Source organism: Rhinatrema bivittatum, chromosome 10 (genome assembly GCF_901001135.1).
Source record: "Rhinatrema bivittatum chromosome 10, aRhiBiv1.1, whole genome shotgun sequence".
Lineage (NCBI taxonomy): Eukaryota > Metazoa > Chordata > Amphibia > Gymnophiona > Rhinatrematidae > Rhinatrema > Rhinatrema bivittatum.
This window is the reverse complement of record NC_042624.1, coordinates 116,346,641-116,364,976: the sequence shown is the minus strand read 5'-3', so window position 1 is coordinate 116,364,976 and position 18,336 is coordinate 116,346,641. Positions and strand designations below refer to the sequence as shown.

At 42.9% G+C, this 18,336-nt stretch overlaps 1 protein-coding gene across 1 annotated transcript in view; it reads left to right on the top strand.

Moving 5' to 3' along the window:
• Positions 1 to 18,036, top strand: part of CMPK1 (cytidine/uridine monophosphate kinase 1) — a 36,674-nt gene extending 18,638 nt beyond the window's left edge. The window contains exons 3-6 of the mRNA XM_029617743.1: positions 2,689 to 2,841; positions 6,297 to 6,373; positions 8,014 to 8,110; positions 9,773 to 18,036. Of these exons, the coding sequence (XP_029473603.1) occupies positions 2,689 to 2,841; positions 6,297 to 6,373; positions 8,014 to 8,110; positions 9,773 to 9,814 (369 nt within the window). The 3' untranslated portion in view covers positions 9,815 to 18,036. The remainder of the gene's footprint in view (positions 1 to 2,688; positions 2,842 to 6,296; positions 6,374 to 8,013; positions 8,111 to 9,772) is intronic.
• The last annotated feature ends 300 nt before the right edge of the window (positions 18,037 to 18,336 follow it).

Sequence of the window (18,336 nt, the reverse complement as noted above, 5' to 3'; positions counted from 1 at the left end):
GATCCCATGCTACTGATGCAATTAATAGCAGTGGCTATTCCCTAAGTATAATTGATTAATAGCCATTAATGGACTTCTCCTCCAAGAACTTATCCAAACCTTTTTTGAACCCAACTACACTAACTGCACTAACCACATCCTCTGGCAACAAATTCCAGAGCTTTACTGTGCGTTGAGTGAAAAAGAATATTCTCCGATTAGTCTTAAATGTGCTACTTGCTAACTTCATGGAGTGCCCCCTAGTCTTTCTATTATCCGAAAGAGTAAATAACCGATTCACATCTACCCGTTCTAGACCTCTCATGATCTTAAAGACCTCTTATCATATCCTCCCTCAGCCATCTCTTCTCCAAGCTGAAAAACCCTAACCTCTTCAGCCTTTCCTCATAGGGGAGCTGTTCCATTCCCCTTATCATTTTGGTCGCCCTTCTCTGTACCTTCTCCATCGCAATGATATCTTTTTTGAGATGCGGCGACCAGAATTGTACACAGTATTCCAGATGCGGTCTCACCATGGAGTGATACAGAGGCATTAGACATTTTCCGTTTTATTCACCATTCCCTTCCTAATAATTCTTAACATTCTATTTGCTTTTTTGACTGCCGCAGCACATTGAGCCGATTTCAATGTGTTATCCACTATGATGCCTAGATCTTTTTCCTGGGTGGTAACTCCTAAAATAGAACCTAACATCGTGTAAACTCCCACAGTTTAATTATTTGTAATCTAGTTCAATATATTATCTGTTTTATGTAAGGGCCTTGCCCAATGGTTTTGTGTTCACTGTAAACCGATGCGTTGTGTGAACGGCCATCGGTATAGAAGAAACGTTAAATAAAAATAAATAAAATAAATAAATAACTACAGCAAGGGTTACTTTTCCCTATATGTATCACCTTGCACTTGTCCACATTAAATTTTCATCTGCCATTTGAATGCCCAATCTTCCAGTCTTGCAAGGTCCTCCTGTAATGTATCACAGTCTGCTTGTGATTTAACTACTCTGAATAATTTTGTATCGTCCGCAAATTTGATAACCTCACTTGTTGTATTCCTTTCCAGATCATTTATATATATATTGAAAAGCACCGGTCCAAGTACAGATCCCTGAGGCACTCCACTGTTTACCCTTTTCCACTGAGAAAATTGACCATTTAACCCTACTCTGTTTCCTGTCTTTTAATCAGTTTGTAATCCATGAAAGGACATCGCCTCCTATCCCATGACTTTTTAGTTTTCTTAGAAGCCTCTCATGAGGGACTTTGTCAAATGCCTTCTGAAAATCCAAATACACGACATCTACCGGTTCAGCTTTATGCACATGTTTATTAACCCTTTCAAAAAAGTGAAGCAGATTTGTTAGGCAAGACTTCCCTTGGGTAAAGCCATGCTGACTGTGTTCTTTTGAGATGGGATTGACGAGCCATGGTGCGACTGTGCTCGCAGCTCTAAATACAGAGGCAATCTGTTTTATTCTCCATTTCTCACGTTCTGGTTGCTTTGGTGACTGTGGCCGCACACTGAGCCGAGGATGTGAATGTATTATTCACAGGAACTCCAAGGGCCTTTTCCTGAGTAGTGACTCCCAATACAGAGCCTGGGGTTATTTTTCTCTAGGTGCGTCACTTTGCACTTCCCCACATTAAATTTCATCTGCCATTCGGTTGCCCAGTCTCCTAATCTCACAAGGTCCCTCTGCAGTACTTCGCAATCTGCTACTGCTTTAACAAATTTGAATAATTTTTTTTATCCACAAATATGATCACCTCACTAGTTCCCTTTTCCAGATCATTTATGAATACATTAAACAGCACAGAACCCGGTACCAATCCCAGTGGTATTCAACTAATGACTTTCTCCATTTGAAAAGCCGTCCATTTATTCCTATTCTCTCTTTCCGGCCTTGTAACCCATAACCAATCCACAAAAGGACATTGCCTTCTACCCCATGACTTTGTAACTTCCTGGGGAGTCTCTCATGGGGGACTTTGTCAAACGCCTTCTGAAAATCCCAATACATTATACCATCTGGCTCACCTTGATCTACACGATTAGTTACACCTTTAAACAAAAATCTCAGAGACTTCCCCTCACTAAAACCAAGCTGACTCTTTCCTGTCAGGCCATGTCTGTATGGTCGGTGGTTTAGTTCTTAAGAATGGCTTCTATCATTTTGCCTGGCATCCATGTCAGGTGGGTACTTTTTCTGGGATAATTTTCAAAGGGAAAAGTTTGAAGCTGTGAAAAGTAAACCACAAGAAACTGATTTTGCAGCAAATTGGGCAGTTACAACATTACCCCCTAAAAGAGCAGTTGTTTTAGGTGCTTCCTGAGTTTCTTCTGTTCCTATTCCGAATTCATGGCTGCTTACATCCAAATATGTTTTAGGCTATAGAAAACTGGTTTTCTTTTAGTGTTTATAAACCTAGTGCTTAGATGCACAAAACATTTTCCTCCCAGAGACAAAATGAGGAATCCCCTTCAGCACATCTGGTCCTTAATCTACATTCAGCAGTGCCTGTAAAATGTTCTCTGTTTTATTCTGTGGCATTTAAAAATCTGTAACACAAGGGTCCTGAAAGCCGTATGTAGCTCCCCAGCCTCAGGTTGCTCAAGACCGAATTGAAGCTTTTTTTCTTTTTTTTAATATTTGTAGTGTTGAAGCTGAATCCGGTGTTTTCTTTTAGGAAATGGATCAAACAATGCAGGTGAATGCCCAGAAGAATAAGTTCTTAATCGATGGCTTCCCCAGGAACGAAGATAATTTCCAGGGCTGGAAGAAGACCATGGATAAGAAGGCAGATGTGGTTTACATTCTCTTTTTTGACTGCGATAATGAGGTAGAAGTATAATTCCAAGACGCTAACTTTTTTTTTTTTTAATGTTCTGCAATGTTTACCAATAAGATAAAAGAGAGCAGAAAAGTAATGTTTGTTTGCTTATGGGTGTTTTATCCGGTTTGGAGAGAGCTGCCTATTACTTGGATGCTCCACACTCCAAAGAAGGCTCGTTTTCCGTCGATGAGTAGGTCGTGTTAGTCATGACATGGGGGATGTCATCCAGCGGCACTGAACGGACTTCTGTCCTAGCTAATACAGCTTTTAGCTCTGCTGAGCTTGTGCATGAATTCCCATGAGGGTGTTGCCCCATGAGCCTTCTCAGTCTTATCTCATCCAAGCACAAATTAAAGAGCAGCAAATCACCTGGACCAGTTAGTATACATCTGAGTGCTGAAATAACAGAAATGAAATTGCTGACCTGCTATTGGAAATTTGTAAACTTACATTAACATTGTCTATGGTACCCAAAGATTGGAGGGTTGCCATTGTAATGTCAATTTTTAAAAAGGGATCAAGGGGGTGATTTAGAAAACTACAGACCAGTGAGTCTGACGTCTGTGCGAGGCAAAATGGTAGTAACTATATCATAAAGAACAAAATTGCTGGACATATAGATAGGCATAGTTTAATGGGACAAAGCCAACATGGATTTAGGCAAAGGAGGTCTTGCCCCACCAATTTGCTACATTTTTTTTGAGGGTGTAAATAAACATGTGGATAAAGCTGAGCCAGTTGATATAGTGTATCTGGATTTCCAGAAAGCATTTGACAAAGTCCTTCACAAGAGAGAACTTAGGAAATTAAAATGTCATGAGATGCACTGACAAATGGTTAAAAGATAGAAAACAGAGTAGGGCTGAATGTTAATTTTCCCAATGGGAAAGGTGGAGTGCCCCAGGGATCTGTTCTGGGACCACTGCTTATTAATATATTAATAAATGACCTCGAAATGGGAACAAGTGAGGTGATCAAATTTGTTGATGCCACAAAATTATTCAAAGTTGTTAAACAGCAAGAGGATTGTGAGAAATTGCAAGAAGACCTTGCAAAACTGGGAGACTGGGCATGCAAATGGCAAATGAAATTTAATGTGGACAAGTGCAAAGTGATGCACTTAGGGAGGAGAAACCCAAATTATAGCTACAAAATGCAAGGTTCCACATTAGGAGTCACCACTCAGGAAAAGGATCTGGGTGTCATCATTGAAAGTATCTTGCAATCTTCTGCTCAGTGTGCAGCAGCAGCAGCCAAGAAAGCAAATAGAAGGCTTGGGATTATTAGGAAAGGAATGGAGAATAAAACAGAGACTATCATGATGCCTCTGTATCACTCCATGGTGCCACCTCATCTTGAGTACTGTGTGCAGTTCTGGTCACCGCATCTCAAGAGAGATAGAGCAGAATTAGGAAAGGTACAGAGAAGGACAACCAAAATGATAAAGGGGATGGAACTGCTCCCCTATGAGGAAAGGTTAAAGAGGATAGGATTCTTCAGCTTGGAGAAGAGACGGCTGAGGGGGGATATGATAGAGGTTTATAAAATAATGAATGGAATGGAACAAGTAAACATTAATCGATTGTTTACTCTTTTTCAAAAACTACAAAGACCGGGGGGGGGGGGGGGGGGAGCACATTTAAAACTAAGAAGAGAAATATTTTTTTGCTCAATGAATAAGTAAGCTCTGGAATTTTGTTTCCAGAAGATGTGGTGAAAGCTATTAGTGTAGCTGCGTTTAAAAATGGTTTGGACAAGTTCCTGTAGGAAAAATCTATAAAGCATTATTGAGATGGAGTTGCAGAAATCCACTGCTTATTCTTGGGATAAGCAGCTTGGTCTCTATCTACCCCTGGGATCCTGCCAGGTACTCATGTCCTGGATTGGCCACTGTTGGAAACAGGAAACCAGGCTTGATGGACCTTTGCTCTGACTTGGTATGGCAAGTCTTTTTATGTTCTTACAGTAAGCAAATTTGCTTTTCCATTAGTCTGGTTCTGGTTTCCCGACTCCTTGCTGAATGTATAATGGCTCATGTTTTCTGTTGGAAACGAAGGCAAGGATTTGGTGCTGTGCAATGGAATAAAGAAAATCAGAAATGGAGTCCATCTCTTGTGGAAATAGCACCATTTAGGCAAGCATGTCTAGAAAACCAGGAATGGAGTCCCATCTCTTGTGGAAATAGCACCGTATAGGCAAGCATGTCTAGAAAACCAGGAATGGAGTCCCATCTCTTGTGGAAATAGCACCGTATAGGCAAGCATGTCTAGAAAACCAGGAATGGAGTCCCATCTCTTGTGGAAATAGCACCGTATAGGCAAGCATGTCTAGCTCAGTTCATTTTTTGTTATGTTGTATTTCTTCTATAAAAGCATAGCCAATATGCAGAACTTTAGAATAAAATTTTGTGGCAACATAGGTCAAGAGTGACAACCCCAATAGAGAACATTTAGTTTCTTCTTGCTAAGTAACTTGAATAATACAATTGCTTATAGAGTTTTAAATATGAAAAGTAGCTGCAATTTGGTTGCGTGTTTGTGGCTTCTTTAATACACACAACACAAACAAAAGGCTATTCTCCCTTAACAGCACTGACTTGTTTTCTCGTGTAACTGAATTTCAATTATGAGGCCTCTTGGATAATTCAAAGTTCTGCTCACCATACTGATCCTGGAGGAAACTGAGACTTTTGCAGATTATGATATCTATTAATGGGCAAACATAAGAATTATCCAGAGGCGGTGTATGCAATGTCTTCCTTCAGACGTAACCACGTCTTGGATAGGTAAGCCATAGAGAGTCGAACATTTTCAAAGCCTTTTATGCACGTAAATTGGCCGTCTGGAATAGGCGTACCTTTGCTCATATTTAGAAGAGGCTAGGGCGGGATTGGAAAATAATGCACGTAGGTTTGTATTTTCATGTCCAAGTGCGTTACAGCTCACAGAAGATCTGCCTGCGTTAGAGGAACAAACAGCCAAGGATCCTGTTTACCTGCAGAGCAGGTTTCAGAGTGAAGCTACCTGTGAAACGCGATGCAAAATCCGTCCCAGAGCGGACAGTCTGAAAACTGGGAGACTTAGAGTACAATTTAGTTCTTAAGTTCCTCTGATTCATGAAAACGGAGATGCAGTACATCAGAGAGGGGCGCTTTAAAAGTAAGGGTTGAAAAATGGAGTTTTTATAGATGCCCATCTCCTGCAACAACTCTGACCCGCTAACAAGTTTCTGAGTGAGTTGGGAAAGGTGAGGCCAACTTGGAGCTTCCTTTCCAAGGTCTGCAACCTTTTCAGTGGTTCCTTGATGTCGAGGTCTAGGAAGAATCTTTTTTTTTTTTTTTTTTTTAATTTTTTTAAGTAATTACGGTTCATGTGCTACCTTGTTTCCTGTCCCTTAATCTGATTTCCTAGTTTTCATCGCAGAACGTTGTTGCACTAACCCTGTCTGTATTGGTGTTTTAGACTTGCATTGCGCGCTGCCTGGAGCGAGGAAAGAGCAGTGGGAGATCTGATGACAACAGAGAAAGTCTAGTGAAGAGGTATTCTGTGCAGTTTATGATTGAGTTACTGTGTGATGGAGCGTAGCATCCCAATGCCTGTCCTCTCTAATGACTAGAGAGGAGTGTATGTCAGACCAAACCTCTGAATGCAGTCAAGTAAAACAAAAGAGCAGAAGGGCGAGCTTTGCCATGTGAGATATTGGCTCTTAGCATAGATGCAAGCCTTAGCTTCTCCAGTTCATCCTTTTGAGGTGCATACAATAACAACCAGTTTGTTGCAGAATAATCGTGAATGTGTAAGGTTTTGGTATGACAGCTTTTAACCAATCAACACCGTTTAAAACACCCTCCATGCAAAGAGAGAAAAACAGAAAGAAGATGTTTTTTGGATAACCAGCGCTGCCCCCATTACTCCCTCAGCCCTTGTCGTGCCTGCCTTTTGGACTCCTCGCCTTTTCTGTGCCTTTTTTTTTCATACTGTGACAGCTCCTCAGTTGGGGGAACTGAAGGGACAGAAGAACAGGTGAATTGCTGTCAATGCTTTTTACAGTATTGCGTGATACTGTTTTTTATTATAATCCTCTTTGGCATGCATAGCGAGAAGGCAGGACATCAAATCTAGGAAATAAATGTATTTTTACTAGGTGATGGGCTTCCATTCTCCTCGCCTTGCTGCCTAGCTGTCCCAGAGACGAGCGCTGGACAGAATGAGCAAAGTTGGTGAGTTTGAGAGTGGTAGGGGGCACAAGTGAGGAGAGAGTTTTTAGGGCAGGCTCGTAAGGGGTTGTGGGGGGGGGGGGGGGAGGGGGGCTATTTTGCTGCTTACCAAGGAGATTGGGAGTATTGTTTTGTTATGGAAATGCATGTATTTGATTCAGGAGGAATAGGTAAAGTATCCAGAAATAGTGCCTAGGCTGCAAAAGCACAGGTTTTCTGTTGACAAGCACTTTGAGATTAGCCATCTGATGGCGCCAACACAGGCCAGCTGTGGGAGCATAAGCGGGAGTTCCCATGGGTGGCCACTGCCCCGGGAAGCCCTCCCTGTCGTCTTCTCTGAGCTGTCTCACAGATGCAGATTCCAGCTGTCGCCATGTTTTGGGTTGTCTGCTTGCAACGCTTGCTTAATACTTCTAAGTCTTTCGGTTTTTATCGGATGCTGCTGCCGCCTCAGCATTCTTCCCATGCCACCCCAAAAAGTGTTGATGGTAGTTGGAAGGTGTCCATCACGTGATTGCTGTCTGCTGCTACTGCCACTAATAAGGCCTGAAACAGAAATCATAACATTTTTGCAATATATTATGTCAGGGAGAAGACATGAACGGGATAAGTACAAGCATTAAAAATTTGATTTTTTATACACGTAAATTAAAAAAGAAAGGTTTCAAGACAATAGCTGAATTCATGAAGTGCCTAAATATTAAGGTTCTCACTCTTGCAAGGCATTATAAGTACTGATACTTTGAGGTGTGTAGGGGAATATTAGTACTTGAGTGTAAGTTAAACTGTATTCTTCCTCTTTGGAGTTTCTGTTTTGGCAGTTACTCTCTAAACCTATCACTTGAGTTTTAGTTTTCTCTTTACCTGTTCAGTTTGCTTTTTCCCCCTTAATTTTTTCAGTTTTATATATTTTTTGCTCCAGGTATAATTATCAAAGCCCTGAGATCTGTTATCTCTTCTAGAATTGAGACCTATCAGCAGTCAACTAAGCCCATAATTGATCAGTATGAGAAGCTGGGCAAAGTCAGAAGAGTGGATGCCTCTAAGTCTGTAGATGAAGTAAGGCTTCTCATTGTTTGTTTTGTTTTTTAATTAATGGTCAATAAAGCTTGGGCTCTCACCTCCTGCTATAATTTTTTTTTTTTTTTTAGTGTGTTTTTATTTTATTTTTGGGGTTAGAAGCAGTTATGTTTACCTGAAGGGAACAATTAGCTGCTGCTCCTACCACTCGTACTTATGTCTATAGCCCTACTAGATGTACATAGCACTGTACAGATACGTATAAGGGCAGGCCCGCTCCGTGAAACTTAGATCAAGTCAAGGCGCAGGACAAAGGAGAGGCTTCACGTGTTTTGTTTTATTATAGGGTAGGATATTTATTTTATTTATTTATTTTTATATACCGGCATTCGTTGGTGTACATCAAAACGGCTGGAATAGTATGACTGGGGGGTCGCACTATTTTACATTTTAACATTAACTGTGATTGGTACTAAATATACATTATAACTTATTTTCGACTGAGGAACTAGAGGCTTACGATTTTAAAAGCAGCCTCAAAAAGGTGGGGGTTTTGGCTGAATTTCAAAATGGCCGGAGAGGAAATACGATGCAGCAAAATGAAACATGCAGAGTCAGGACAAGGACACAGAAGAAAGGGACTTGCCTGAAGCATAAGTTGCCATTCAGTAAGAAGGTTGAGTTTTGATCCCTTGTCACGAGTAAGAAGATGATTTACAATGTTGAATGTTGAAGTGTTTTCGGCCCTGTTCTGTACCCGATAAGCCCTGATTTTTAAATTACTGCACTTGTAAACTAGAAAATGTACCTATTCACTTACTTTTTAAATTAGATTTAGCTCCTGCCGTTTAATTGGCAGCTCAAGAGAAGTTACAATCAAGCACAAGAGAGATTTTCCTGTCCCCAGAGGACTTATAATCTTGAGGGTCTCAGTTACTGGGCATTTTCCCTTTAGTCCCAGAATGGGAGTAAAAGCCTTGGGGGGGGGGGGGGGGTAGATTTTCAAACCCCGGTGTGCGTAAAAGCCTGGGCTTTACGCGTGCCGGGCCAATTTGTCAAGCAGCCTTGCCACGCGCGTAAACCCCGGGGGACGCATGTAAGTCCCAGGGTGGGGGAGGGGGCAGGGGGGCGTGGCTAGAGGCGCCCGGGCCAGCGGCCATTTGCTGCTGTTCCAGGGGATCGCGTGCCGGCGCGCGCGCAACTTGTTCCTGCTGCAGGAGGGAAAGGTGAAATTAAAAAAATTTGGGCTAGTTAGGATGGGGATGGGGGGAGGGCAGGATAAGGGAAGGGGGGTTAGGCTAGGGGGGTTGGGAAGTTCCCTCCTTAATTGGAGCGGACTGGGAGGGAACTGGGGAAGGCCCCCCATGCGCCGTGCATAATTGCAAAAGTGGACACCCCCTCCCCCCCTTGCATCGGTTCTCAGCCCGCTGCTCTAACACTAGGCCACTCCTGTGCTGCGCATCCCGGAGTGTGGAGCTTGTTTATAACAGATCAGGGGTGCAACAGAGCTAAAAGGACGAGCCTGTTAACTGTAAAATCGAAACCATGCAAGGGCGGGAAGGCCTCTAAATAAATGAGTGCATTATTTCAGCCATTTGCCAGGAAATTAGACATTTTTTTAATTAATCTTGCTGATATTCTGCAGTAGGAGAGTTTTTTTTTTTACGGTTGTATTTCACTACATTTTTTCTTCCGTTTCAGGTTTTTGCAGATGTGCAGAAAATCTTTGACAAGGAAGGCTAGCTCTGACTTTGAAAATGACCTTGGACCCATGCTTGAAGCTTGCTTTAATCGCTGCTACTTCACGTTTTTCTTTTTCATCGCTTTCTAAATGTCAGAAACAAGGACCGGAATGTCAAAACGGCAGCAAATTAGCTGATTTTTTATTTTTTTTGGTTTATACCTAACAGACAGGGCCATTCGAGAAATTTGTGTAGGATTTAGTGTTAGTGCTATACCCTTAAAAAAAAAAATGTACAGATAATTCATTCCCATCATGTAAGGTGCTCCTTGAAGAGAGAGGGTTGGAGGAGGTAGCCCAAAAGCAAGTGGCTGTTAACCTTGGCCCTTGAAGGCACTGCCTGAGATGTGCTGTGAAAGCACAGCAGCCTGCCATGCTGTTTCAGGAAAGGACAAACCCTTGTATTTATCTGTCCTGCATTCCTGCTACTCCTGGCAGAGAACAAGTAGAATTCTGACCCTTGCTAGTGTTAGGTTACAGTTTACTAACAATGTCATTGGCTTCAATTAAGTCGATATCCACCATAACCTGAACGTTGTTTCTGTTGTACAGCCACCCTGCTTGTTGCGGCAGACGTACAACCAGAGAGCGGCTCTGGGAGAGCAATGAGCTTTTTGGCCGTCTTCCTGGGTCTGGCTCTCAGCCTGATTAGACTTTTTTTTTTTTAAACATGGTCCTAATTGCTAGTGAGACACAAACTGCATGATTAAATATTGGCACTAAACTAAAATAATCAGCTCGCAGATGCTGCTGCTTTATTTAGGTGGGAATGACTCATTTTCTGTAAGAACTTTTTCTGTTTGTTGTGGTTGTGGTGGTTCTGCAGCAGCTCTGGCTGATGGCTCACCAGCCAGAGGCGGAATTTAAAATTCTTGCCGTCCCGCGCAGCGAGGGCAGCCTTGTGGCTGTTGTGCCTTTCACGGGCTGCAGCTTTTTTTCATTATTGCCAAAAAAAAAAAAAAAATGTTTTTTAAGATTAGTGCATAACAAAGGCTAGGAATCCTGCTGCTTCTGAAACTTCCCAGCGCGTGGGTTTTTTTGGTTTTTTTTGGACCTGTCCGAGTGTCCGTTTAGGGACCAGATCTCAGGCGCGTTTCATTACACCTCCAGCTGCTTTCTTTGCTGTGTGTAAACTCCTGAATAGATGAAGTTATGAAATGGAGTAAAAGTAATTTTATCTTGTGGGTAGTTGGAGACTAGGAAGTAGGATCGAATTCCCAAGCTTCGCCCACTAACTAAAGGTTTAACTTTATGGCAAAATCAGTTTATTAACAGCCCCCCCCATCCTCCAAAAAGGGTTTGTGTGTCAGAATTTGCAAGGAACTTATTAAGTACTGGGGACAAGTTTCAAGCTGTCCGTCCAGAGGCAGCGTCTGCAAGTAGAAGGGACTGGCACCTGATTTGCAAAGGGAAAAGGGGAACGCACAGTTTCCCTCTTAAAATCACCATGGGTGCAAAGTACCCCCAGGCTTCCGCACCTGCTTTTTCTGCGGGTAAAATTTCTATGGAAAATAACCCTCCTGAATTTGAAAAGTACAATCTATGGGACTCTTCCCTGGTGCGAAAACCCCACGAGTTAACAAGCAGAGGTGCTCAGTCCCGCAGCTTAGTGTAAACCCCAAGGTATTTTCCCCAATGACTGCCCCCCAAAACTAACACAATGGCGGCCTCAGGCTAACACATTCCCCCCCCCCCCCCCCAAGTGCGACAAAGAACCCAAAGGTCTCTGGATATCCCCATCCCACCCCACCACCCCCGGAGGTGGCTGACATTTCCCAAAAAAAAGTTTGAAAATTTAGAATCCCCAACTCGGGTCCTCCTGTCACAAAATCCTGATTCCCCCCACCCTGACATTCCAGGTTTGCCCTGATGCTCCAGTGGGGACCTTTAGCACCCTCTGGGCTCCAGACCTGGCAGCAGACATTTTCCTAAATGATGCCAGCTTACCCTTATGTGGTAGGAAAAGGCGAGCGTCCAGCTGGCCGGGGACCGTTTTGGAAAGTGGCGTCTGCCAGGTCTGGGGCCTATGAAGTGCTCCAAGCCCCCGAGTACATCAGCAGGGTAAGTTTGGCAAGTCCAGGAGGGTGGGGGTGATTTTGTGATAAAGGAGAGAAGGGTTGGAGGCGAGGCCTATGCCAGAAGGGGGTCTGTATTTAAAAACTTGTTTTGGGGGGATTTGAGCTGCTGCCTGTGGGGAGGGACAGGTCTCCAATGACTGTGACACTGTGGGGGAAATGGAGGAATTACCCCGGGCAGATCAGCCCCTTTGAGGCATGGCCTTGGGAGGATGGGGGACCTGCATTAGCCTCTCGATGCTCCCGGGGGGGGGGGGGTAGTTGACTACAACTCTTGAGTTATAGGTAACTTGAAATCAAATAATGCGGTTTTGGGATTTTGAGGCAAGCAGCTTTATTGGATTAGGCTTGTAACGAGCTCATTAGCATACGCGCAGTTCCAGGAGCAGAATAATTTGCGGCATTTTAAATGCCATGCATTACCGTGCGGTAAATGGCCTAATGCAGCTTTGTAAATAAACCTAAATGTGCTTTATTTTCCGATCCGCCCAAAACAGAGCCCAGGAACATCTCCCCTTGGTCTGACGAAAAGTGCACGGTGCTGTGGAACTCCCGAGTGTGCTTTTCACCAGGTCGAGGGATGGCTGTTTTCAGGCAGCCAGTCCTTTCAGGTAAATGGCTTTGAACATTGCCCTCCACCTGAAGAAGTAGGGGCACCTACCTCTTGACTGCTTGAGCTCAGTGCAGCCGGTCAGGGTTGGCAGATACCTGCCAGTAGTGGAACCCATCCACAAGCCTGTGTACTTCAGTGCAAGGAATGCAGATACCTTCCGCCTTATCGCTTACAATATTTATATTCCTTACCGTGTAACAAAGAAGAAAAGCAGAGCATTAAGATGAGGAAATCACCAGTTGTGTTTTCTCACTGTGCATTTAGATGCTTCATCTCAGCAGCCAGAGAAAGGAACGGGCTAGGAAAAAATGTTTATGAAGCAATTCTGTTTTCTTTGCTTTTCTAGCTTTTAAAAGTGCTTCTGTATTGTTAAACACTTTGGTATAAAGGGGGATGTTTTTATGGTTAAACTTATAAACTGATTTTGGATTTTTAACTGTTATTTGTTTAAAACAGACCTGTATTTCTTTTTCTTCCTGCGCAGTGTGTGTTAAGGCTTTGTCAGCACAGAATATTTGTATAACTGATGCATTCCTTTATCTGATTGCTGTTGTAAAATGGGTTTCCAATTTTATTCCATCTCCTATTCTATTAATTCCTTATTGCAAGCAGTGACTAGGACGCAGTAGTTTAAGGACGCACGTTCCCGCAGTGTCACAGAAGTTTGTTTTCACTTGTCAGGAAATGTTCTTTTATCAGGAAAAACTATGGTGCATAGAAGATGCAGACCTGCATACTGTGCTCATGCATTGTAACTTCCCATGCGGCCGGAGCTTTGCATTGTATGCATTAAGCCCTGGTTAAATAGGGAACCTTAAGGTAAAACATAGCGGGCTGTTCTGTGGATTCCAGATGTAATTGTTAACACTCCAGTGCAATAAGAGGTAATTTCAGGATCAAATATTGTGTTGTCATAAAGCAACTAGGAATTTCCTAGTTGGTACTTTAAACATGTTTTGTTTTTTGTTTTTTAAAGTGAATTTATATATACTTGGAGAAATGGTTCGGCTGACCTCCTTTTGTATAACTGCATATGGTATGTAAAAGTGGAAAAAAAAAAGTGTGAAGAAGCAGTTCTCAGTGATGGACTTGAATGACTGATCCCTTCAGAGGTAATACCACAGGTCAAGTGCCAGTGAAAGAAAGCAGGAAGTTTAGTGCAGGTGGTGCCAGATAGCAGCTCTCCGCAGGAGCTTTAATGTGGCTTTATTTTATTGCAAGCGCCTGTCACTTCAATACAGGGAGCCATATGTGGTGCACATGTCAGCTTTGTCCAGAGACTAAAGTGCACAGGGTCATTTGTTTTTAAAAATGGATATCTTGCAATAAATAGACACTCTTCAACTGGAAAACACAAATCTTTATATTGCAAAAAACCCTTCACCTCAACTATAGATAAGTGTGTATGCTTTGATGTGAAATATATCTTACATTGAAAAAAGTGAACTGTTTGTGATGGGGCATAAATACAGTAACCACAGTTCCACCCATTTTAATAGAGACTGGAGAACCTTCTACTGTTTCATTTTTCTGTGCGATGGAAGATTAAGTACGGCTCTTCTTCATCCTGTCAGATCAACGCGTTATGCAAGCCAACCAGCAGTTGGAGACAAATCAACAAGTTCGCTGCTGTCACTGGGTATTTACCGCCGTGGGACACCAGCCTGCCAGTATTCTCTGTCTCCAGCAGATGGTGGACAAGCCTGTTAGGTGGAAGAGGAAAATTTGGGCAAGGTGCTCCTGAGGTGTGGAATCCTTGGCTGATTTAAAAAAAAAAAAGAAAAAGAAAATTCGGCCCTGAGGTGAAAGCCTTATGCTCCCCCCTCCCCCCTCACTGGGGTTTGCAGGAGCTGGATGGGACTTTCCTGAGGAACAGTTTGTACCTATACTTTTTCCTATCCCTGCCTGACACCCCCCCCCCCCCCTCAGACCTCAGCATCTGCTGAATGTGGCTGCTTCTTTAAATGCTTTAAGGCTTCTTGTAATGGCAAAAAAGTGGAAAACAAAAAGACTGTAGGGTAGTTGAGTGGCACCAGACCCATGGCAGCTGGGCTGCAGAGCTGGTCAGAGATTCGGCATTTACGGAGCCTGAAGCCTGACTGAGTACCAGAATCGTTTTTTGAGTGGATCGGGGCAGCCTCTGTGAGCCTTGGCTCTGAGGGACCGTGACGGTGGCGCCAGTGGACCATGAGAAGAAGCCCACCCTCTACACAGCATGCTGTTTTTAGGAGGGACGCTCTTAACGTTGCTGGGACTGGTTGTATGCTCGCGTGAGACCGACAGGGGGGGGGGGGGGGATTCACAGTAGCCCGTGGCATCTGGGTCCCTATCTGCTAAGCTTCCAATAACGGTAGGAGCATCTGTGGCCATTTTAAAATCCCAGGCCACTATAGGGCACTATAGGCCTCCTCTTCCGTCATTTGTGGAACAGAACTGGAGCACTGTTGTGTCCAGTGGGTCAGTGTCCAGTGGCTGCTGTGTCAGGGCATCCTTCTGCAGTTAATGTTCCCCCCTTTGCACAGGCAGGCCTCTCAGAAGTACTAGAAAAAAAAAAGGATCAGTGCAACGAAAGTGGCTGTCTTGGCCAGTCTGGTTCCTTGAGTTCGCTGGTGAGGAAGAGGCCCAAGGAAGGTGGTGAGAAGATATTGTCAGAAGATCGATTGCACTACCTTAGAGGACTTGGGACTATGGCGAGGGGCTACAGTCAGGCTCCTCCTTCTTTGGCAGCTGCAGCGTGCTAAAGCCTTCTTTGTTTCTCAGCCCGGATGCTCTTTAGTGTCTCTCCTTGGTATGGCCTTTGGCTTTTGTCGGGATTTCAGATTTTATATGGAACAAAATACTGTACCAGAGGCAGCTCTAGTGCTCCCAGATCTGGTGTGGCAATTTGGAGTCTCTTCAAAGCGGCTTAAGCCCCTGACCAGGCACAGCCTGGATCTATTTATATTTATTTGATTGATTGATATTCCACTTTTCAGGCATTTCAAAGTGTATTACATCCAGGTACTGGAGGTATTTCCTTATGCCCACAGGGGTTGTTTTTTTTTTACTCCTGGCGGTTGAAGTCACTTGCGCCAGGTCCCAGAGCAGCAGTGGGATTTGAACCCTGGTTTGAGGCTGCTCCTCCACGCTGAATGCTTGGCTGTACACTGATGTGTCAGAGCAGTGTAGTTCTGACGTGAGCCATTGCAGCTGTATCCAGCATGCCCTCATCCCGAGGAAGGAAAGGCTATTCCTGCATACTAATAATTTCTTGAACTACTGACGACAATAAAGAAGTATGAATAGGTTCAATTTGTGCATCTTCAAAGAGAGAAGACAATAGAGATTTTAAAACGTCAAAGAAATTTACGTTTATATTAAGAAGGCAGTTTTCACAAAGCCCACTTCGTTCCAAAGCACACAGGTACTTTTTCCGACACACATTGTGTAGTTGTTTGTCAGAGAAATTTCCCAGGTTGTTTTGTCATGGAAAATCAACACCCGCTAAAAGTGCCCTTGTATTTTCCACCTGCTGTTTGTGCTGGGGGAAAGGGGAATGCATTAAAATAGTGTACATGCTTTTGAAAGTTACAAGTATGTGCATCATTTTCCCCCGTCCCAGGAATGCCTATGCACGCTACAGTAACCCACACAATTTACCTTCCCAAATGGCTTTTTAAATTTTATTTATTTAAAAATGTTGTATACCGTCATTCGCAAGAAACATCGCAACGGTTCACATCATAAAAACCAACAATAATTATGGAGGTTAAAATACAGTAACATTCAATATAAAATAAATGTATTAATAAAAGGACGGGTAAAAGAAAAACATAATAATAATCGCTTTTTCATTCTAGCTACTTCTTTTCTCTAAATGGTCTGCGTAGGCTTGCTCGAAGAGCCATGTCTTCAATGCTTTCTTAAAAGCTTTAAACTCTGATTCCAGACGTAATTCAGCAGGCATAGTGTTGCAAATACAGGGACCAGCAATAGAGATGGACCTCTCGTACCAGTTTGAAGTGGGCTGAATTTACTGATGGGATTTGCAATAGTCCTTTATTCACTGATCTTCGCTCTCCACAAGTACCTGAATGGGAAGGAAGGAGAATATCTGTCTATATTTTAAATCAATATTACAGAGGAAGGCTGACCAATGGCTTAGCCATTCCAAACATCCAAATGACGAAAGAAGGAAGAGATTTTCTTTGGTTCAGTGGGTTTTGGGCTAGGAATTAGGAGATGCTACCAGAAGCTTGCTGGGCAGACTAGATGGACCATTTGGTCCTTTTCTGCTGTCACTTCTATGTTTCTATGTTACTGCTATGTTCCATCTTTTCCTTAGAGCAGATATATCTTCCTTGTTCAGACACTGATTTTGCTGAAGATTCAGCGGAAGCCTCTGCGGTGGGTCCCATTATGGGTGGTCTTAGAGAGTCTGCCAGCTATTTTTTTTTTTTTTATTTCCCCGGATTGCTGCAGGGCCTGATTTGAGATAGCTCATTAGCCAAGTTAATGTCCTTGGACCATCAGGAAAGAGGCAAGCTTCAGTTACCGTAGCTGGATGCGCTGTTCTGTCGGTGGCTCAACAGACGCCTGCTCCTGTGCTGAGGGACCTTCGGAGAGAAGGATGGTTCCTGCCTAAGACCAGCCTTGAGGCTGTAGGCAGGGTGCTGTGGCTTGCAGCTGAATAATTGCATTGGCGCAACATTCTTAAGGGCAAGCAGAGGAGGATTCCACTCGGTTGAATACGGGTGAGGCATTCTTGATGGGATACCTAGTTTGACTGTATGGGGGCTGCTACCCGGGGCTAGCACCTTAGTGGCCATTGAAGGACCCCTCTGACTGTATTTACTTTTAAAATTTGTGGGCTGCATTTTCCAATGTCCTAAGCAGCTTCCAACGAAGCATTAATAAAAGGAATGAAATAATACAAACAGCATTATTCTAATTGTTCTCTTCATATACATTATAAAACCACCAAGGCTAGCAGAAACAAGTCAAACTGAATAAAAAGCCAATTCAAACAAATGCATCTTGTTTCTTGAAAGTCTTACTAGAGGTCTGCTTATGTAACAAGACAGGTAACTTATTCCACAAGATTGCTCTGGCACCCCAACTCAAGGTAATCTATCACGTGAGTGAGTCTGCAAGCGGTGACTAGGCATATCAAGATGGTATTGCTCTTCTGACCTCAAGCTTCTCACTGGTCCATGAATTTTTAAAAGTGAATTGATAGAAAAAGGTGCATCATCATTTAATGCATTATGAATCATAATTAAAATCATAATGAATTTAAGATTCAACTGATAACCAATGCAAGATTTTAGCACAGGAGTAATATGACTGTATTGTAAACTGTTGCATGCTGATAATGTTTGAATGTACTATGACTCCTGGTGTAATCTACACTGGCCTATAATCTATTAGGAAGCTGCAGAATATAAATTTGTCTAAATAAATAGAAATCCAGGTTAAAATCCTGGCAGGTGAATTATGGATTATTTGCAAAGCCTTCAGACTATAATGAGGCAGATCTAACTATACAGAGTTGCAATAATCAATACAGGAAATCATTAGGCATGTACCATGGTTCAAAATCGGGTAACTCAAGATAAGGTTTCATTCCGCGCATCTTCTGAAAGGATTTGTGAACCAACAGTTTCAAATAAGATTTAAAAGACAAATCTGATTTGATAATGACTCCTAAATTCCTCGCCTCATGCCCTATAGGGATATCATGCCCTTCAAAAGTGAATGGAAATGGTTTCGCTGAGCATCTGCTCATATAGATTATCGTCGTTTACCTAACTTCAATAAGAGTCAATTATGTGAAAGCCAAGATTTTATTGCAGCC